Raw genomic sequence first — 22,889 nt, 5'->3', positions numbered from 1 at the left:
ACATGAAAAATAATAGGCTGCTGTTACTCCCGTGACCCCAAGAGGGACAAGCAGTAGAAAATGGATGGCTGGATGGCTAATACACATTATACAGTTTACATCCATCCATTTTCTACCGCTTGTCCTGTTCGGGCCACGGGGGGTGCTGGAGCCTATCTCAGCTGCATTCGTATGAAGTTATTTTTTAATCAGCTTTTTCCTCTTTTTAAAATAATTATTTTGCAATATTAGGTGAAAATATGTGACCCAATTCTCCTGAAATAATTATTTCCATCGTTATGACCGTTGTTTTCTTTTAGCATTCACTCGTGTCGTACAATTACTATTTCTAAATTCTGATTCTGCGATTATTATTTTCATTCATGGGATTATTTCCTCATAAAATGACTTGTTTCCGTATGAGTTTTGAAATAACTTTTCCTCCTTTTTTTTTTTCAATTACTAATATTTTTTATCAGAGGTAATTTATTCTCTGTATTTTAAATTAATTTTCAAAAAATTCATTACAACTATTCCATTTAAAAAAAATAATACATGAAAAAATATCTATTTTCCACATTAAAAATTGTTTAATAGACTTTTTTTCCCTCTTTAAAAATAATTATTTTGCAATATCAGAAAAAAGATTTTATATATATATATATATATATATATACATATATATATATATATATATACATATATATATGTTTTTACTATGACTGTTTTTGTTTGCATTGACTCGTGTGATGACCAAACTTTGTCTCGTCTTCTTCGTTACCTTTACCATCATGTAGCACCATCTGCTGGTCACATTGTGTATCACTAGTCAGTTGAGCTGCACATCATGACACGTAATCAATCGTATGTGATTGATTGATTGATTAATTTCACTCAAAAGTGCAGATTTTAAGCATTGAAATCATTTCTATAGTTTGAGAACACCCAACGGGGTGCAGTAAAGTGTTAATTATGTGGTATTACGCCCAGGTGGCTCAGTTAACTGCCCTTTTTATGCCGTTTTGCAAGACCCCTGTCACGTGACTTCACACTTGACACCTCATTGGCTGCTTCTGAGACAGGATCGATTGCTTTATGTTTTATTAACTTTTAATTACCACTTTTTATTTCTGTTTTTCCATGAGTGTTATTTTTACTAGTGAGATTATATCCTTATGATTTTACACAAGTATTTCAATAAGACAACTTGTTTGTTTCTGTATTATTTTTTGTTTTAAACCTTTTCTCGTAATGAGTTTTTTCCCCCCATCGGAGGTAATTTATTTCTGTATTATAAATCAATTTTCACAAAATGCTTCTATTTTACACCATTACTACTATTAAATCTAAAAAAATAATACACATAACATTATATTTTCCATAATTTTTTTTTTTTAATGAAGACTTTTTTTACTTCTTAAACATTATTATTTAGCAATATTAGAAGAATAAGATATTACACAATTCTCAATTTTTTAGTAGTATGACTTCTATTTTTTTTTTGCATTTACTCGTGTCATACAATTATTCTTATTTCTCTTTTTCCATTATTCTTTTCATTCTTGGGATTATTACAGAATAATTTTAATAAGATGACTTGTTTCAATATTAATTTTGAAATACTTTTTTTTTTCCCTAATTACAAACATGTCATCAGAGGTACATTTTTTTTCTATATTATAAATGAATTCGTGTCCTCTCAATTGCTCTGTTGATCACTATTCTGAATGTTGCTGGCCTGGGTTTGGAATAGTATTATTATGGTATTATTGAGTATTATTTTGTGGGACTGATTAATTAAAAAAATTAATTTAAAATTAATTAATCTTTATAGAATTCTCCTTTGTTTGTATCATTACAGCTACCGTATTTTTCGGACTATAAGTCACAGTTTTTTTCATAATTTGGCCAGGTTTGCGACTTATACTCAGGAGCGCCTTATGTGTGAAATTATTGACACATTACTGTAAAATATGAAATAATATTATTTAGCTCATTCACGTAAGAGACTAGATGTGTAATATGTTACGTTAACTTACTAAACACATTCTCATTTGGTTATTTATGCGTCATATAACGTACACTTATTCAGCCTGTTGTTCACTATTTTCACTTTATTTTAGATAGCCTTTCAAATGTCTATTCTTGGTGTTGGGTTTGATCAAATAAATTTCCCCCAAAATTGCGACTTTTACTCCAATGCGACTTCCATCCATGCATTTCCTACCGCTTATTCCCTTTTGGGGCCGCGGGAGACGCTGGCGCCTATCTCAGCTACAATCGGGCGGAAGGCGGGGTACACCCAGGACAAGTCGCCACCTCATCGCAGGGCTCCAATGCGACTTATATATGTTTTTTTCCCCCCTTCTTTATTATGCATTTTCGGCAGGTGCGACTTATACTCCGGAGCGACTTATACTCCGAAAAATACGGTACTCCATTAAAAAAATTATACCACAAACAAAAAAATGTAATATATATTTTTTTAAATGTTCCTACTTGAAATGATACCTAAAGTACTTTTTTTTTTTACTGTTATGACCACTTTTTTTTTTATTTAGCATCCACGTGTCAGAAAATTCTAACTTCTTCTTTCTATTTTTCTCATGATTATTAATTTCATTTGAGATTATTTCCTCATAATATTACACAATTATTTAAATAGGATGACTTTGTTCCATATTGTTTTTAAATAACTTTTTTTCAAAATGCGCCTTTTTTTTGTCTTCAGAAAAAAAATCAATTAATCTGCATTAACCCTTGTATTATGTTGGAAAAAATGACATTGATTATGTTGCAGGTAGTTTTGACCCGTACTGTGTAAATGCACTCAAAAAAACAGGTTAAACCAATAACAATTTTATTTTAGGTTGTATAAACATTTAGAAAAGTGACATACAATACATTTTTTTATTCCAATTGTATTATGTTAAGGGTCAATTTGACCCATTTCCGTTTTTGAGTTGATAAAAGCACTGGTTATCCTTTCTTTTTCTTGCTGAAATCTGGTGACTTTTCCTCATCTAGGGTCATGAACTGGTGTGTAAATCTGGACACTTTGTTGTGTAGTGGAATGTTTGTGCAGAGTTTGTATAAAAAGATGATGTTGCGAGTCATTTTGACCCAGGCGCTTTAATGTGGGTAAATAGCTGTTCAGATCCAAAAATAAACATGTCTCCTTGATGTACTTTTTACTTGGATGTACAATTGTTTGTATTGTGATTGTCTCTGAGACCCAGAGCCAGGTGTGTGAAGAGAGGGAACTTTCTCACACTTGTCCTTGTCTCCTCAGATGTCATCCTTCTGGAGCTCATTTTTGGTGAGTTTGTCAAAGAGATGACATGAGAACAGTGACAAGGACAAGTGTGAGAAAGTTCCCTCTCTTCACACACCTGGCTCTGGGTCTCAGAGGCAATCAAAATACGAACAATTGTACATCCAAGTAAAAAGTACATCAAAGAGACTTGTTTATTTTGGCTATTTACCCACATTAAAGCTTCTGGGTCAAAATGACCCGCAACATCATCTTTGTATACAAACTCTGCAAGACATTCCAATACAAAACAAAGTGTCCAGATTTCACACACCAGTTCATGACCCTAGATGAGGAAAAGTCAACAAATTTCAGCAAGAAAAACAAAGGATAACCAGTACTTTAATAAACACAAAAACTGAAATGGGTCAAATTGACCCTCAACATAATACAAGGGTTAACCCTTGTATTATGTTGGGAAAAAATAACATTGATTATGTTGCGGGTCGTTTTGACCCCCGCTGTGTAAATGCACTCAAAACAGTCACGAAAACAGGTTAAACCAATAACAATTTTATTTTAGGTTGTATAAACATTTAGAAAAGTGACATACAATACATTTTTTTTATTCCAATTGTATTATGTTAAGGGTAAATTTGACCCATTTCAGTTTTTGTGTTGATCAAAGCACTGGTTATCCTTTCTTTTTCTTGCTGAAATCTGGTGACTTTTCCTCATCTAGGGTCATGAACTGGTGTGTAAATCTGGACACTTTGTTGTGTAGTGGAATGTTTGCGCAGAGTTTGTATAGAAAGATGATGTTGCGAGTCATTTTGACCCAGGCGCTTTAATGTGGGTAAATAGCTGTTCAGATCCAAAAATAAACATGTCTCCTTGAGGTACTTTTTACTTTGATGTACAATTGTTTGTATTTTGATTGTCTCTGAGACCCAGAGCCAGGTGTGTGAAGAGAGGGAACTTTCTCACACTTGTCCTTGTCTCCTCAGATGTCATCCTTCTGGAGCTCATTTTTGGTGAGTTTGTCAAAGAGATGACATGAGAACAGTGACAAGTACAAGTGTGAGAAAGTTCCCTCTCTTCACACACCTGGCTCTGGGTCTCAGAGGCAATCAAAATACGAACAATTGTACATCAAAGTAAAAAGTACATCAAAGAGACTTGTTTATTTTGGCTATTTACCCACATTAAAGCGTCTGGGTCAAAATGACCCGCAACATCATCTTTGTATACAAACTGCAAGACATTCCACTACACAACAAAATGTCCAGATTTTACACACCACTTCATGACCCTATATGAGGAAAAGTCACCAAATTTCAGCAAGAAAAAGAAAGGATAACCAGTACTTTGATAAACACAAAAACTGAAATGGGTCAAATTGACCCTCAACATAATAGAAGGGTTAAAATACAAATCTGTCATTTTTTGGGAAGGCGTTCTTTGCTGTAAAATATCCGGATGTTAATTAGTGCCGTCTCTCCCCGGACACCAGGACACGGACTTCCTGGGCCGCGCTGCTCTGCTGCAGCAGCGCCACGACGGCGTCTCGCGCCGCTTCGTCATGCTGGTGCTGGAGGACCACGACACGGAGCTGGACCTGTGGCCCTGGTGGGGCGAGCCCATCTACCGCAACGGGCAGCTGGCGGGCGCCACCACCAGCAGCGCCTACAGCTACACGCTGGAGCGCCACGTCTGCCTGGGCTTCGTGTCGCCGCCGCCGGGCCCCGACGGCCTCCCCACCGCCATCACGCCGGACTTCATCAACCGCGGCGACTACGAGGTGGACATCGCCGGCCAGCGCTACCCGGCCAAAGCCAAACTCTACCCCTTCAGCTCGCAGTTCACGCAGCACAAGAGGCGCAAGGAGGACCTGGAGCTCAGCAACCTGCAGGGCAAGTGACGTCCGCCGCCGCCGCCTCCTCCGCCGTCCGTACGGAGCACTCCTGCTCCTACGCCACCTTTTTCCTTTCTTCCAAGTGCAATACTCCCCAAGGCACCATACTTGGTTGTGGACTAAAAAGTGCCTTTGAAGGCAGCGTCCGTGCTTTGACATGAAGAAGCCGTGCTAAAAAAACGTTTGCTTTTGCCGCGTCCGTCACTTCTTTGTCGTCTACGCCGTGACTTCTCATTCGAAACCGCCTTCGCTTTTTGATGCTGTTTAGGGAAACGCCTTCAATATTCCCCGTCCGTCACGAGTCGAAAGAAGCCGCGTCCATCTTTCATTGGCAAAGTACGAGTAGTAAAACCAAACCCCCAAAGAAAAACTCCCCCCAATTTTTTTACGTCCCACTTATTGCTACAGGGTTTTTTCTCATAAAATCGCTCCTTCCCCCGAGAATGAAAACTTTTATGGCTTATATTTGAATGAGTATTCTCTTAAAAATCAAAGAAGAGTTTTCATTAATTTCATAAGTTAAGACTTTTTTCTGTAATACTGCAAATGTCAAGAAATGTCTCAACGCGTCATAACATTGGGGAAATAAAACACAAATATTTGTACTACAGTATAATAAAATCATAAAATTACAACTTTTAATTTAATTTAAATCAATAATGAATAAAAAAATGGTCACTTCTTTGTCGTCTGCGCCGTGACTTCTCATTCGAAACCGCCTTCGCTTTTTGATGCTTTTTAGGGAAACGCCTTCAATATTCCCCGTCCGTCACGAGTCGAAAGAAGCCGCGTCCATCTTTCATTGGCAAAGTACGAGTAGTAAAACCAAACCCCCAAAGAAAAACTCCCCCAAATTTTTTTACGTCCCACTTATTGCTACAGGGTTTTTTCTCATAAAATCACTCCTTCCCCCGAGAATGAAAACTTTTATGGCTCATATTTGAATGAGTATTCTCTTAAAAATCAAAGAAGAGTTTTCATTAATTTCATAAGTTAAGACTTTTTTCTGTGATACTGCAAATGTCAAGAAATGTCTCAACGCGTCATAACATTGGGGAAATAAAACACAAATATTTGTACTACAGTATAATAAAATCATACAATTACAACTTTTAATTTAATTTAAATCAATAATGAATATCATTCACTTAAAAAAATGGTCACTTCTTTGTCGTCTACGCCGTGACTTCTCATTCGAAACCGCCTTCGCTTTTTGATGCTTTTTGGGGAAACGCATTCAATATTCCCCGTCCGTCACGAGTCGAAAGAAGCCGCGTCCATCTTTCATTGGCAAAGTACGAGTAGTAAAACCAAACCCCCAAAGAAAAACTCCCCCCAATTTTTTTACGTCCCACTTATTGCTACAGGGTTTTTTCTCATAAAATCACTCCTTTCCCTGAGAATGAAAACTTTTATGGCTTATATTTGAATGAGTTCTCTTAAAAATCAAAGAGTTGTTTTCATTAATTTCATAAGTTAAGACTTTTTCTGTAATACTGCAAATGTCAAGAAACGTCTCAACGCGTCATAACATTGGGGAAATAAAACACAAATATTTGTACTACAGTATAATTAAATCATAAAATTACAACTTTAAATTTAATTTAAATCAATAATGAATATCATTCACTTAAAAAAATGGTCACTTCTTTGTCGTCTGCGCCGTGACTTCTCATTCGAAACCGCCTTCGCTTTTTGATGCTTTTTAGGGAAACGCCTTCAATATTCCCCGTCCGTCACGAGTCGAAAGAAGCCGCGTCCATCTTTCATTGGCAAAGTACGAGTAGTAAAACCAAACCCCCAAAGAAAAACTCCCCCAAATTTTTTTACGTCCCACTTATTGCTACAGGGTTTTTTCTCATAAAATCACTCCTTCCCCCGAGAATGAAAACTTTTATGGCTTATATTTGAATGAGTATTCTCTTAAAAATCAAAGAAGAGTTGTTTTCATTAATTTAATAAATTAAGACTTTTTTCTGTGATACTGCAAATGTCAAGAAATGTCTCAACGCGTGGGGGAAATAAAACACAAATATTTGTATTACAGTATAATAAAGTCATAAAATTACAACTTTTCTCTCATACGTGTAATATTAACATTTAATTTAAATCAATCATGAATATCATTCACTTAAAAAAATGTTTAACATCGACTTTTTTAACAATGCTTACAACTCTTGACTTAAATCCTGGAAAATTACTTGCTACAACTTGAATTAAATTAAAAAATGTATTTTAAAAAATTTGTTATTTCTAAATGTTATTAATAATAATATAATTTACATTCAAAAATTTTTTAAGGTTAGACATGTATGGTAGTAGTTCTTAAAAATTCCTTGCAACTATGACCTAAATCTTGGATAATTACTTGCTACAACTTATATTAAAAAAAATAAATAAAAATGATCTTATTTCAAAATGGTATTATTAATAATAATATAATTCACATAAATGTGTAACATTAGACATGTAATGCAGTACAATTCTTAAATATTTGTACCTATGACCTAAATCTTGGAAGTTAATTGGTACAACTTACATTAAATTAAAAAAAATGTATTCCAAATTATCTTATTTCTAAATGTTATTAATAATCCATCCATCCATTTTTCTACCGCTCGTCCCCTCACATACAAATGTGTACCATTAGACATGTATGGTAGTACAGTTCTTAAAAATCTTTGTAACAATGACCTAAATCTTGGAAAATTACTTGCGACACATCAAATTAAAATTGATATCAAAAAATTAGAACATATTTTAAATGTTATCAAAAATAATGAATATAATTTACATTAAAAAAATTTAACATTACACAATGGTCATACAATTCTTAAAATTCCCATCAAATGTAATTAAAAAATTATCTAATATTTAAATTTGAATAAAAATTAATATATTTCACATCAAAAATGTCTAACATTAGACATTTATGTAGATACAAATCTTAAAAATATGAATTCAATCTTGGAAAAGTACTTGCTACTACTTACATAATTATTTCAAATGTAATTAAAAATAGGTTTAATTTTTAAATGTATTTAAAAATATTGTGTATTCCCTTCAAAAATGTGTTTATTAGACATGTATGGTCATCAGTTCTTAAACATCCTTGTAACTATGACTTGCTACAACTTAAATAAAAAATGTTTAAAAAAAGTTTCTAATGTTTTCATTAATTAAAAACAATTAATATATTTCACATACAAAATGCATACCATTAGAAATGAATGGTCATACAATTCTTAAAAATCCTCAAACTATGACTTAAATCTAGGAACATTACTTTCTACTATTTATATTGATATTTTAATTTATTTAAATTCTTTTTTTTTTATTGAATTAAAAATAATATTTATAAATGAATATACCCATCAAAATGTGTAAAAGTAGACATGTGTGGTCAACAATTATTAAAATTCCTTGTAACTTTGACTTAAATCTTGGTAAATTACCTTCTACAACTTGCATCAAATTAAAAATTGTTAAAAAAAAACAATTCTTAAAAATATTAACTAAATCTTGAAAAAATGACTTACTACTACTACTTTTTCTAAATTTAATAAAAAAATATTTTTTATTCAATAAAAAAATTACAATTACACAATTCTTATATTACACATTTATGGTCATGAAATAAGTGAATCTTGTAATGGTCCATTTTACAACTTGCACATATTTAAATCAAGTTATAGTAAGACTTAAGTAAAAATAAATGTAATATTGGCAGAATAAAATATGACCTAGTTCACAAAACACTAATTAAATAAAAATGACTACTTCCAAAAATCTGGAACATTTGACGTGAATTATCATGAAATTCATAAAAATCTTTGAAACTATTACTTGACTATCATACATTTTCTTGTCACAACTTTGGACATATTTCACTCAAACTCCAAATAATTATTAAAATAAATGTTGTATAATTACACATATGGTTATCTTGTTTGTAAAACATGTAAAAAAGAAAAAAATATGTTTTTTTTTATATTATTGGGGTAAAAATGACCTAATTTACATGAAATATATTATTTTGTTTAGTCAAAAACAAAATAAAATATAAAAAAAACAAACAAAACATTAGACATTTTAGTGTCCTAAAATGAGTTTTACTCCCACTTAAATTTTAACTTTTTTAACCAACTTATTCTTGTTCCATACAAATCATTATTCGATATTTTCAGCAACACAAATGCAATGTGGTGACCTTCCTGTCAGCATTTTCATATCATATTTTATATTTTATCCATCATATCAGCAAAGCCACTTATTTTGCGCTGGTCAAAAGTCGCGAGAAATAATGATAGCAAAAATGTTGAAAAAAAAACAATTGACAAAGTTTGGCTTTAATTGCGTGGATGATTCGGAAAGTTTACGTTTCTTTATCTAGAAAAATTACTTATTTTCATCCTGCTGAAGTTTTTTTTTTTTTTTAAACATAAATATATATATATAATTTTTTTTATTTAATGTGCGAGGCAAGCAAAAACACATTCCTCATCTTTAATGTTTCAGCAAACGAGTCAGGTCGTCGTTTTCACTCCGTATTGAGATATATATATATATATATATACATATATATGTGTGTGTATATATATATATATATATATATATATATATATATATATATATACACATATATACATACATACACATAGATTATGCAAAAAAAGTTGAATTCATTAAAACATTTTACTAAATTACAAATCAATTTTATTACTTTTAAGATAAAATACAAATATATTAAAAGTATGACATTAAGTCAAAACGAAGAAAATATTTATTCATATTATATTGCTTACATTTATAATGTTAATATTCTTAAATGTAATCATTTCGTGTCCAAACTATCATACTTTTGTATTCATTGCATGCATAGATATACAGTAAATGTTTATACACTGAAAACAAATGTTCTTCTTTTAAGTGCACTACTTTGAAGTATATTGTATTGTCCAAATGCCAATATAATAAAAGACATTAAACTAAAAATAAAATATTTATTCATATTGATTACGTTTAAATTGTCTTTTTTTTGGGGAATTATATAATAATTTTGTGTCTATTCTTTAGGAACATGTATCCTCAAACTATGACTTAAATCTTGGAAAATTACCTGCTACTATTTATATTGATATTTTAATTTAATTAATTTTTTTTTATTGAATTAAAAATAATATTTATAATTGAATATACCCATCAAAATGTGCAACAGTAGACATGTGTGGTCAACAATTATTAAAATTCCTTGTAACTTTGACTTAAATCTTGGAAAATTACCTTCTACAACTTGCATCAAATTAATAATTGTTAAAAAAAACAATTCTTAAAAATATTAAATCTTGAAAAAATTACTTACTACTACTACTTTTATTAAATTTAATTTAAAAAAAAATTTTATTCAATAAAAAAATTACAATTACACAATTCTTATATTACACATTTATGGTCATGAAATAAGTGCATATACATAATACGTTTTAAATGTATTATGTATATGCAATGAAAATATATTTTCTTCTTTTAAAAGTGCACTACTTTGAAGTATATTCGTATTGTTCAAATACCAATATAATAACAGTAAAACAAACTAAATAGAAAAAAATATTTATTCATAATTATTACATTTAAATTGACTTTTTTTATATTATTTGTGAATTATATAACAATTTTGTGTCCATTCTTTAAGACCATCTATAATCATACATATATAGATAGAAATGTATATACACTGAAAATATATTTTCTCCTTTTTAATGCACTACTTTAAATATATTTGTATTGTTTGATATTATTATCAGACAGTACATTGAATTCAACTCTTTTTTTTGCAGTGTATGTATATGATACAGTATAATTATCAACACTTGCATAAGGTGAATGTAGATCACGTGACTTGAAGGAAGGGAAACACACTGAGGACAAATAAACATTCATATTGCATATTTATATCCAGATGATGTCAAAAAGTCCATTATTTTGTGTCGATATCGAGTGAGCCTAAATAAAAGACATGGTATCATAGCACTGACCATGCAAGTTTATTGATCCACCACCATCATCATCATCATCATATCCTCCTGGCTTTGCGAGGTCGGCAGCCATTGTGCGGCACGGGGGTGTTGTCGGTGATGGAGACCACCTCCAGGCCGCCCATGGTCAAACCTTCGATGGCCGACTGAAAGAAGGACACGCCGCTTAGCTTCAAAGAAATCCTGGCTGTGGACGCTGATTTTTTTGCACGGGAAATACTCCTTAATGTCTTTTTTTTACGGATATCATGCAAGTGTCAAAATACCGTATTTTCTTGAATTGCTGCCGGGTCAAACTAGTTTCGCTAAATAATTAGCGCTTGCTTAGCATTACCGCCGGTTCAGGATTAATGCCGGGTCAAACTCGTTTCGCAAAATATTATTTTTATTAGCGCATGTCTGGAATTTCCACCGGGTCAAACTCGTCACGTCACGAGTGACACTTCACTTGTTATCATTTTCAAAATGGAGGGCGCTGATTTCAATCATTTGAAATCGCATAAAGGGAAGAAGATTAATAGCTATTCAGTAGGATTTAAGGTCCAAGCTATTGAATATGCTAAAAAGAACAGTAAGCAGCTATGTTTTATTAATATACCGTAGCTGCGTGTGTCAAATATGAGTCATTAAATGACTCCTGCCTCCTTGTGGTAGAGGGTGCTAGTGATCCTTCATGCGACTACTCTGCTGCAGAAGAAGTGAGAACAAGCAGCAAATGTTTATTTTTTCCTCTCGCTTGCACTTTTAACATGGAGGATTACATATCTAGAATAAAACAATTTTCTAAACTGGACTTTCAATCAAAGCAGGAGGTAATAAAGGAAGATCTCCGTCGAGACAGAGAGACTTTTAAAACTGAAGAAAGATAAGGAAGACTTCTATAAAGAAGTTATCGATGCTTTTGATCAGAAGGAGCTGCGCATGGACTTCATTTATAAGTAAAGGTAAGACCATAATAACGTTTTTTTTTAATTAAATGTGCTTTTCATGATGGTATCCTTACATCACACTCAAATTTATAAGCACAGGCCTAAATTTACCGCATGCCTTTGCTAAATGCCGGAGTGAGAAGAGGTTTTAAATTAATCAGCGCCCTGGCTGCAATTTAAGGAAATACGGTAAGTTAACAATACAGACGCTTATTTACATTCTTGCAAGTGTAAAAAGAAGTCAAATAAAAACGAATATGCCGGGTTACTTCCTTTTTATATTTCTTACCTTCTCCTTTTGGATTAAGTGGTGCAAAAAAATAGGGATGCACGGAACCGAAGTCTGCTGTAATTTCCTGACGTCTTGCCTCAGGATATGTTTTTTTTTTTACTTTAATACTCTCATCTCGCTAACTTTTCTTGCTGAAATCATACTTCTCAAAATAAAGAGTTTGTTTGTTATAAAACTCAACCTAAGTAAATGTCATTTCATCATTAATTTATTATTTGAAAATGACATTATCTGGTAAAACAACTCACTTCTTGATAGTCATTGTTTTGGTAATATTAGGAGCTTTATTGTAATGAAAGGTATTCTTCTGTCAAATCACATGATTCCCTCTCTTTTTGTATATTCTATTTATTAATACAACTTGTACAATCAGCCCTTGTTTATCGCTTGATTCATTGGTTCCAGACATGAAATGAATTCCCCCAACATTATCTTATAACACAACTCAATTCTTGCTAATTTTTTGTGGTTGTTATACTACTTTGAATACATTTAAAATTATTTTGTGATATTACACATTTTTTAGTTTCGTTCTAATATTACGAAAAAAGTAAATTCTCATAAAATCAATACGCACAAATGTATTCTTAATTTTATTCAATAATTGTAAAATTCTGACTTCTCGTAACGTTACAAATTCATTTGAATAAAACCGTGGTATTGTGTTACAAAATAAACACTTTAAATGGCAGCAAATATCTGTAATATTACAAATTTGTTCTGATAAACAAAAAGTGTGTATTTTGTTAAGTTCAGTCCTAAAATTTATGAAAAAATAAATCACCATAAAATTAAGTTACTTTATTATATTAAAATTGTTATTTTTCCTGTAATATATCTTATTTTAATGACATTTATTTTTTTCTTGTAGTTACTACTTTTGTATATTCTCTTTATTAAGACAATTTAACTCCTGACCAATCATCCCTTGTTTATTGCTGTTAATTCTAATTGAAATAATTGCATTTTAGCGACATTGTCTTGAAATACGACTTAATTCCTGGTAATTATTTTTTGGTGTGAACATTTTTTTATTCTCATTAAAATTATTCATTATTATTTTGGAGTTTAGTTCTAATATTACGAGAAAAGTACATTTTCATGAAATCAATAGGTACAAATATATTCTTAATTTTATTTAATATTAGATGACTTCTTCTTTTAGTATTACAAAGTCATTCTAATAAAACCCGGATACTGTGTTACAAAACTATCATTTAACATAAAACAAATTACCGCCAATTTGATCCGAAAAAATAAAACTGTCTTTTTAAAAAAAATTTATTTAATCCTAAAATTATGTAGGGTAAAAAAAATAAACCCTCATAAAATTCTAAGTTACTTTTTTCTATTAAAAATGTAATTTTTCCTGTAATTTTACCATGTTATTGTAACTACATTTCTTTTTTTTCTTATGTATTTTCTCTTAATTAATACAACTTAACTCCTGTACACTCATCCCTTCTTTATTGCTTTTAATTCTAATTGCAGTGATTGCATTTTAGCGACATTATCTTGAAATACGACTTAATTCCTGGTAATTATTTTATGGTGTGAACATTTTTTTATTCTCATTAACATATTTCATTATTATTTTGGAGTTTAGTTCTAATATTACGAGAAAAGTACATTCTCATAAAATCAATAAGTACAAATGTATTCTTAATTTTATTTAATATTAGATGACTTTTTAGATGACTTCTTGTAGTATTACAAAGTCATTCTAATAAAATCTGGATACTGTGTTACAAAACTATCATTTAACATAAAACAAAATATTACCAATTTGATCCGAAAAAATAAAACTGTCTTTTTAAAAAAATTAAATTTATTCCTAAAATTATGTGGGGTAAAAAAATAAACCCTCTTAAAATTCTAAGTTACTTTTTTCTATTAAAAAATTAATTTTTCCTGTAATTTTACCATGTTATTGTAACTACATTTCTTTTTTTCTTATGTATTTTCTCTTAATTAATACAACGTGACTTCTGTACACTCATCCCTTCTTTATTGCTGGTAGTTGTTTTTAATAAATGTTTCCATAATATTATACATTTATTGTCAATAAATTGTATTTTGTAGTTTAGTTCTAAATTTACATTCTCAAAATCAGTACGTACAAATGTATTCCTCATTTTTTATTTATTTGATATTATTAAACTTTAATCTTTCTTTTTTTTCTGATGAAATGTTTAGAATGAAGTTGATGCATCCAGATAGATCTCTATTACAATCCCCAAAGAGGGCACTTAAGTTGATGATTACTTCCATGTGTAGAAATCTTTATAATTCACTTGTTTATTTTTCGATAAGTTTTTAGTTATTTTTATATCTTTTTTTTCCAAATAGTTCAGGAAAGACCACTACAAATGAGCAATATTTTGCACTGTTATACAATTTAATAAATCAGAAACTGATGACATAGTGTTGTATTTTACTTCTTTATCTCTTTTCAACCAAAAATGCTTTGCTTTGATTAGGGGGTACTTGAATTAAAAATGTTCACAGGGGGTACATCACTGAAAAAAGGTTGAGAACCACTGGTTTAAAGGGGAACATTATTACAATTTCAAAAGGGTTAAAAACAATAAAAATCAGTTCCCAGTGACTTGTTGTATTTTTTAAAGTTTTTTTCAAAATTTTACCGGTCCCGGAATATCCCTAAATAAAGCTTTAAAGTGCCTTATTTTCGCTAACTTAGAAACCACTATCCATTTCCCTGTGACGTCATACAGGGCTGCCAATACAAACAACATGGCGGTTACCACAGCAAGATATAGCGACATTAGCTCGGATTCAGACTCGGATTTCAGCGGTTTAAGCGATTCAACAGATTACGCATGTATTGAAACGGATGGTCGGAGTATGGAGGCAGATAGCGAAAACGAGATTGAAGAAGAAATTGAAGCTATTGAGCGAATAGCTATTGACGCTATTCGGCCATAGCGTGAGTGTACCTAATGAAGTGGCCCGTAGCAAATGGACAGTGGTTTCGAAGATAGCGAAAATAAGGCACTTTAAAGCTTTATTTAGGGATATTCCGGGACCGGTAAAATTTTGAAAAAAAATACAACAAGCCACTGGGAACTGATTTTTATTGTTTTTAACCCTTTTGAAATGGTGATAACGTTCCCCTTTAACAAACTTTATCGTGGATGTTCTCTACTAAACCCTTTCAGCAAAAATATGGCAATATCGCGAAATGATCAAGTACGACACATAAAATGAACCTGCTATCCCCGTTTAAATAAGAACATCTCATTTCAGTAGACCTTTAACGTGTACTCACCAGACGTCCTGGGCCGAGACCTTTGACCACCACGCGCACAAACGTCACTTCCTTTGCGGCGGCTTTCTGCTCGCCGTCCAGAAGAAGAAGAAGAAAAACAAAGCACGTTAGAAGTTATGTTTCACGTTTGCTTGCGAAGACGGCGAGGGGGAGCTACCGCTGCGGCGGAGATGCCGGTGCTCTGAGCGGCGACCGGCGTGGCCTTCTTTCTGTTCTTGAAACCTTCCGTCCCGCAGGAAGTCCTTATCATGGACTGTCCGTCGCAGTCCGTCAGGTGGATGTGTACGCTGCGGGAGGACATGGCGAGTGAGGCACGCTCCAGAAGGCGATTTGGAAGCGGCCGGGTATAATTACTTGTTGTACGTCGCTTTGATGTGCATGATGGGTAACTCCTCAAACTTCTTCCCAGCCCACCTGAGGGGACTCTCCTGGCCAGGCATCGGAGGGAAGTGGCTGGGGGTTCCAATCCACAACATGATTAGAATGCACAGCCGGCAACAGTAAGTATGGAAGCAAGCTTGGTTGCATGAACAAAAAGCGCTCGGTGGGAGTTAACAGCATCAAGTGCTATCAAGTTTGGTTGTCTGGCGGTTGATTCTCCAACTGCGTTGCTCGGTTAGCGAGTCTTTGTTCATGCAACCATATTTACCTCATTCCGGTTTCTTCTGTAGAAGAAAAAATATATAAATTGAACATTTTCCAGGGTGTACCCCGCCTACCGCCTGAATGCAGCTGAAATAGGCTCCAGCACCCCCCGCGACCCCAAAAGGGACAAGCGGTAGAAAATGGATGGATTTTATCCAACGCATCTGTTTATTTATATTGATTATGTGTCTTATCGTGATATATATGTTATATATATCTCAGTTGAAGACATGCTTTACACAGTAAATTCAGGACAAAAGTCTGAATCTGAAAAAAATTACATTAATAAAAAAAAAAAAAGAGAAAGATCTGAAACTTAAAAACAATTTTACAAATATTAGTGTTAAAGGCCGAAACACCCAGTGACCCAGAGGAACACTACTGATGATGCGCACCCGTAAATTATTTTATCCTTCAGGTCTTCCATTCACGTTCACTGTTCACCTACAAGGCCACCAAGTTTATGTGCTCACTAAGGATGCAAATACCTCGTTCTGTTTTTAAATTTGTTTTAGGAGTCTTTTTACATGTTTTTAGGAGTATTTTTTACGTGTTTTATGAGTTTTTTACGTGTTTTAGGATCTGTTTTTAAATTTGTTTTAGGAGGTTTTTTTTTAAACATGTTTTTAGGAGTATTTTTCCGTGTTTTATGAGTTTTTTCCGTGTTTTAGGATCTGTTTTTAAATTTGTTTTAGGAGTCTTTTTACATGTTTTTAGGAGTATTTTTTACGTGTTTTATGAGTTTTTTACGTGTTTTAGGATCTGTTTTTAAATTTGTTTTGGGAGGGTTTTTTTTAACATGTTTTTAGGAGTATTTTTCCGTGTTTTATGAGTTTTTTACGTGTTTTAGGATCTGTTTTTAAATTTGTTTTAGGAGTCTTTTTACATGTTTTTAGGAGTATTTTTACGTGTTTTATGAGTTTTTTACGTGTTTTAGGATCTGTTTTTAAATTTGTTTTGGGAGGGTTTTTTTAACATGTTTTTAGGAGTATTTTTCCGTGTTTTATGAGTTTTTTACGTGTTTTAGGATCTGTTTTTAAATTTGTTTTAGGAGTCTTTTTACATGTTTTTAGGAGTATTTTTTACGTGTTTTATGAGATTTTTACGTGTTTTAGGATTTGTTTTTAAATTTGTTTTAGGAGTCTTTTTACATGTTTTTAGGAGTATTTTTACGTGTTTTATGAGTTTTTTACGTGTTTTAGGATCTGTTTTTAAATTTGTTTTGGGAGGTTTTTTTTAAACATGTTTTTAGGAGTATTTGTCCGTGTTTTATGAGTTTTTTACGTGTTTTAGGATCTGTTTTTAAATTTGTTTTAGGAGGGTTTTTTTTAAACATGTTTTTAGGAGTATTTTTCCGTGTTTTATGAGTTTTTTACGTGTTTTAGGATCTGTTTTTAAATTTGTTTTGGGAGGGTTTTTTTAACATGTTTTTAGGAGTATTTTTCCGTGTTTTATGAGTTTTTTACGTGTTTTAGGATCTGTTTTTAAATTTGTTTTGGGAGGGTTTTTTTTAACATGTTTTTAGGAGTATTTTTCCGTGTTTTATGAGTTTTTTACGTGTTTTAGGATCTGTTTTTAAATTTGTTTTAGGAGTCTTTTTACATGTTTTTAGGAGTATTTTTACGTGTTTTATGAGTTTTTTACGTGTTTTAGGATCTGTTTTTAAATTTGTTTTGGGAGGTTTTTTTTAAACATGTTTTTAGGAGTATTTTTCCGTGTTTTATGAGTTTTTTACGTGTTTTAGGATCTGTTTTTAAATTTGTTTTAGGAGGGTTTTTTTAAAACATGTTTTTAGGAGTATTTTTCCGTGTTTTATGAGTTTTTTACGTGTTTTAGGATCTGTTTTTAAATTTGTTTTAGGAGGTTTTTTTTTAAACATGTTTTTAGGAGTATTTATCCGTGTTTTTTTACGTGTTTTAGGATCTGTTTTTAAATTTGTTTTGGGAGGTTTTTTTTAACATGTTTTTAGGAGTATTTTTCCGTGTTTCATGAATTTTTTACGTGTTTTAGGAGTCTTGTTATGTGTTTTAGGAGTAATTTACGTTTTAGATGTCAATGTGCATCTCTTCGGAGTCATTTTATGTGTTTTGGAGTCGGTTTTAATGTTTTAGAAGTTGGTTGTTGTATTTGTAAATGTTTTACTCGTCATTTAATGTGTTAAGTCATTTTATGCATTTGTGTTTCGCACAAGAGGTAGAACATCTCACTCTGTGTTTTCTGGAATCTGAAAAAAATTACATTTTAATATAAAAAAAGAAGGTCTAAACCTGAAAACTGAAAAACAGTAAATGTAAAAAAAATAAAATTTGAATCTGGAAATTTTTTTTCTTAAAAAAAAATTAACATTTGAATCTAAAAAAATAATAAAGTCAAAAATAAGATTTGAATCTGAAAAAAATATATATTTTAATAAAAAAATAAAAATAAAGTTCAGATCTTCCTTTTTTTAATAGATCTGAACCTGAAAAACAAATTCTAAAATGAAAAAATAAGATTTGATTTAAAAAAAAAATATTTTAATAAAAAAAAAAAATCTGAACATAAACAATTAAAAAAAAAGATTTAAATATCAATCAATCAATCAATCAATGTTTACTTATATAGCCCTAAATCACTAGTGTCTCAAAGGGCTGCACAAACCACTACGACATCCTCGGTAGGCCCACATAAGGGCAAGGAAAACTCACACCCAGTGGGACGTCAGTGACAATGATGACTATGAGAACCTTGGAGAGGAGGAAAGCAATGGATGTCGAGCGGGTCTAACATGATACTGTGAAAGTTCAATCCACAATGGATCAAATACAGTCGCGAGAGTCCAGTCCAAAGCGGATCCAACACATGGACAGAATAATATTTTACTTAAAAAATATCTACACTTGAAATAAAAAATACAATAAAATGTGAAGTGAAGTGAATTATATAGCGCTTTTCTCAAGTGACTCAAAGCGCTTTACATAGTGAAACCCAATATCTAAGTTACATTTATTTTTTAAACCAGTGTGGGTGGCACTGGGAGCAGGTGGGTAAAGTGTCTTGCCCAAGGACACAGCGGCAGTGACTAGGATGGCGGAAGCGGGGATCGAACCTGCATTCCTTAAGTTGCTAGCACAGCCGCTCTACCAACCAAGCTACACCGCCTATGTAAAATTGCTTTGAAATATTTTGCATTAGAAATGTATTGTCACCTCCCTACAAGCACTTCTTCCCCCGCAAACCAAGGCCACAAATACAGTCGTGGTCAAACGTTTACATAGACTTGTAAAGAACATAATGTCATGGCTGTCATCTGGAGGAAAGTTCTGTGGTGTGACGAAAACTGACACAAAAATGGAGCTGTTTGGTCACAATACCCAGCAATATGTTTGGAGGAGAAAAGGTGAGGCCTTTAATTCCAGGAACACCAGACCTACCGTCAAGCGTGGTGGTGGTGGTATTTTGCTCTGCACCTGTTTTGCTGCCATTGGAACTGTTGCTTTACAGAGAGTAAACGGGTCACTGAAAAAGGAGGATTACCTCCAAATTCTTTAGGACAAGCTAGAATCATCAGCCCGGAGGTTGGGTCTTGGGCGCAGTTGGGTGTCCCAACAGGACAATGACCCAAGCACATGTCAAAAGCGGTCAAGGGATGGCTAAATCAGGCTGAAACTGCATGGTTGAGGTGGGTGGGGTTTGGTACTCGCGGGGTGTATAACATAGTCAGGAATATTCATGGAGTCAAAGGATTCTGGGTATTTGTTGTTTTGCGTTTATGTTGTGTTACTGTGAGGATTTTTTCCCGAAATGTGTTTGTCATTCTTCTTTTGTGTGGGTTCACAACGTGGCGCATATTAGTAGGAGTGTTAAAGTTGTTTATATCACAACCGTCAGTGTACTCTGTGTCACCCAGTATGCCTTGCAATCTCATACATGTGCCGACAGAAGCAGCGAAATGCATGTGTCCGGTCGGCACGTAAATAGCATTCCGTGAATGGCGGGCGCGATGATGTTCAAGAGGACGTTAAGAGTAATATCATCATGGCACGCCCTCCCTTGTGGAGGGGGTCCGGTCCGATGACCATGGATGAAGTACTGGCTGTCCAGAGTCGAGACCCAGGATGGACCGCTCGTCGGGACCCAGGATGGACCGCTCGCCTGTATCGATAGGGGACATCTCTACGCTGCTGATCCGCCTCCGCTTGAGATGGTTTCCTGTGGACGGGACTCTCACTGCTGTCTTGGATCCGCTTGAACTGAACTCTCGCGGCTGTGTTGGAGCCACTATGGATTGAACTTTCACAGTATCATGTTAGACCCGCTCGACATCCATTGCTTTCGGTCCCCTAGAGGGGGGGGGGTTGCCCACATCTGAGGTCCTCTCCAAGGTTTCTCATAGTCAGCATTGTCACTGGCGTCCCACTGGATGTGAATTCTCCCTGCCCACTGGGTGTGAGTTTTCCTTGCCCTTTTGTGGGTTCTTCCGAGGATGTTGTAGTCGTAATGATTTGTGCAGTCCTTTGAGACATTTGTGATTTGGGGCTATATAAATAAACATTGATTGATTGATTGATAATATTGTAGTCCGGGTGAAAATTGGAGAACGTTGACTCCGGGTGATGTCCGGGAGGGGCATTGAATTCCGGAATCTCCATGCAACAATCTGGGGGGTCGGCGATTGTGCAGCTGAGCCGCATCAGAGTTGCCAAAGAGCCGCGGGTTGCCGACCCCTGGTCTAGTCCTTCACTATCAATATCCTCATCCACAAATCATTCATCCTCGCTTAAATTAATGGGGAAATTGTCGCTTACTCGGTCCGAATAGCTCTTGCTGCTGGAGGCTCACATTATAAACAATGTGAGGATGTGAGGAGCCCTCACACCGGTGACGTCATCGTTTGCTACTTCCGGTAAAGGCAGGTACGACCATATAATCTCACTAAAACACTAGCAACACAATAAGCAGATAAGGGATTTTCCAGAATTATCCTAGTAAATTTGTCTAATAACATCTGAATCGCTCCCAATGTATAGTCTTTTTTTTTTTTTGTTTGTTTTTCTAGTCCTTCACTCTCACTTTCCTCATCCACGAATCTTTCATTCTCGCTCAAATTGATGGGGAAATCGTCGCTTTCTCGGTCCGAAACGCTCTCGCTTCTGGTGGAGATGATTGTAAACAATGTTCAGATGTGAGGAGCTCCACAACCCGTGACGTCACGCGCACATCGTCCGCTACTTCCGGTACAGTCGAGGTTTTTTTTATTAGCGACCAAAAGTTGTGAACTTTATCGTGGATGTTCTCTACTAAATCCTTTCAGCAAAAATATGTCAATATCGCGAAATGATCAAGTATGACGCATAGAATGGACCTGCTATCCCCGTTTAAATACGAAAATCTCATTTCAGTAGGTTTTTAATTCCACAACTGTATGTATTGGTATCGGTTGATATCGGAATCGGTAATGAAGAGTTGGACAATATCGGCAAAAAAGCCATTATCGGACATCTCTAATAATAATTATAGAATGCAGCTGAGATAGGCTCCAGCGCCCCCCGCGACTCCAAAAGGGACACGCGGTAGCAAATGGATGGCCAGATATAATAATTGGCAGGAAAAAAAATCTCACCTGAATTGTTTGGAGTTTTTTGTGTCATCTTCGCTGGACAATGCTGTCTCTTGCAGTCTGACCGCGCTGCTACATAACGTCCTCCTACACAAACTGATCTTTAATAATAATAATAATAATAATAATAATGATCACGTGACATTGTCATTTGCAACACGCTAGCAAGCTGACATTCACCACGCTAACTACTTACAAAGCGGCTGGGTTGGCGGGGAGAGGAGCAGCGAGGTGGCGGCACAAACTACCCAGGGAGTTACCCAACAAACAAGTCAATTTGATCATGTCCGACATAAATTGGTCAGGAAATATTTTAGATAGAAAACAAAACGTGACTTTGACGGCGCGCTGCTACTCCTGCGGTGGTTACTGTTAGCCTCACTTAGGGAGGGGACGTTGGTGACAACACGACTATTATTCTTACTGTCCCATTTCATGTTTCCCATCAAATGTATTACAATATTTATTTTAATAATATTTGATGATGAGCATATCTTTTAATCGGGCCGGTTCATGCTTCAAAACAAAACAAAACATTAATAATAAATATAACACCCCCATTTTTTTTTGAGTGGACTATTCCTTTTACAAAAGGCATTCTGGGTATGCGTGATGCGTTCAGGGACTCGTATATTTGCAAGCGTCCACTCATTATTATGGTCGCTCTTTAGAACGTTTGAATATTTAGTTACTTTATTTATTAGGGACTGCAATATCCCTTTGTATCTGGAAGGTTTTATTATTCTTTATTATTATTCTTTATTATTCCGCACCTTCGCGCTGTAATTTGACCCCTTGAACATGCTTCAAAACTCACCAAATTTGACACACACATCAGGACTGGCGATAATTGCCAAAAATCAAAATTGCACTCTAGCGCCCCCTAGGAAAAAACAAAGACAAAACTGCTTGTAACTTCCGTTAGGATTGTCGTAAAGTCATGAAACAAAAAC

At 33.8% G+C, this 22,889-nt stretch overlaps 2 protein-coding genes across 4 annotated transcripts in view; one reads left to right on the top strand and one right to left on the bottom strand.

The window, feature by feature from the left end:
• Positions 1 to 12,776, top strand: part of pdpr (pyruvate dehydrogenase phosphatase regulatory subunit) — a 57,243-nt gene extending 44,467 nt beyond the window's left edge. The window contains exon 18 of the mRNA XM_061892212.1: positions 4,746 to 12,776. Within this exon, the coding sequence (XP_061748196.1) occupies positions 4,746 to 5,153 (408 nt within the window). The 3' untranslated portion in view covers positions 5,154 to 12,776. The remainder of the gene's footprint in view (positions 1 to 4,745) is intronic.
• Positions 11,170 to 22,314, bottom strand: mrps11 (mitochondrial ribosomal protein S11). 3 transcript variants are annotated; one of them, XM_061892213.1, is made up of 6 exons: positions 22,133 to 22,314; positions 21,940 to 22,032; positions 16,047 to 16,145; positions 15,850 to 15,979; positions 15,693 to 15,758; positions 11,170 to 11,328 (listed from the first exon to the last, which is right to left on the bottom strand). In XM_061892213.1, exons 1-6 carry the CDS (start codon positions 22,228 to 22,230, stop codon positions 11,221 to 11,223), a joined length of 594 nt encoding a protein of 197 aa, XP_061748197.1. In that variant the 5' UTR covers positions 22,231 to 22,314; the 3' UTR covers positions 11,170 to 11,220. The 3 variants fall into 3 exon arrangements, with proteins under 3 accessions (XP_061748197.1, XP_061748198.1, XP_061748200.1); XM_061892214.1 differs by having other exon boundaries at positions 21,940 to 22,023; XM_061892216.1 differs by lacking the exon at positions 21,940 to 22,032.
• Between the last annotated feature and the right edge of the window lie 575 nt (positions 22,315 to 22,889).

The sequence above is a fragment of the Nerophis ophidion genome, linkage group LG02 (assembly GCF_033978795.1).
Source record: "Nerophis ophidion isolate RoL-2023_Sa linkage group LG02, RoL_Noph_v1.0, whole genome shotgun sequence".
NCBI lineage: Eukaryota > Metazoa > Chordata > Actinopteri > Syngnathiformes > Syngnathidae > Nerophis > Nerophis ophidion.
The sequence above is the reverse complement of the archived record's forward strand: the minus strand, read 5'-3'. Positions and strand labels throughout refer to the sequence as shown.

Coding starts and splice junctions, on each gene's coding strand:
- mrps11 (XM_061892213.1), bottom strand. CDS start 22,230: ATGTCGGACATGATCAAATTGACTTGTTTGTTGGGTAACTCCCTGGGT. Junction 22,033..22,132: donor CCCGCCAACCCAGCCGCTTT/GTAAGTAGTTAG, acceptor ATTAAAGATCAG/TTTGTGTAGGAGGACGTTAT. Junction 15,980..16,046: donor ATCAAAGCGACGTACAACAA/GTAATTATACCC, acceptor GTCCTCCCGCAG/CGTACACATCCACCTGACGG.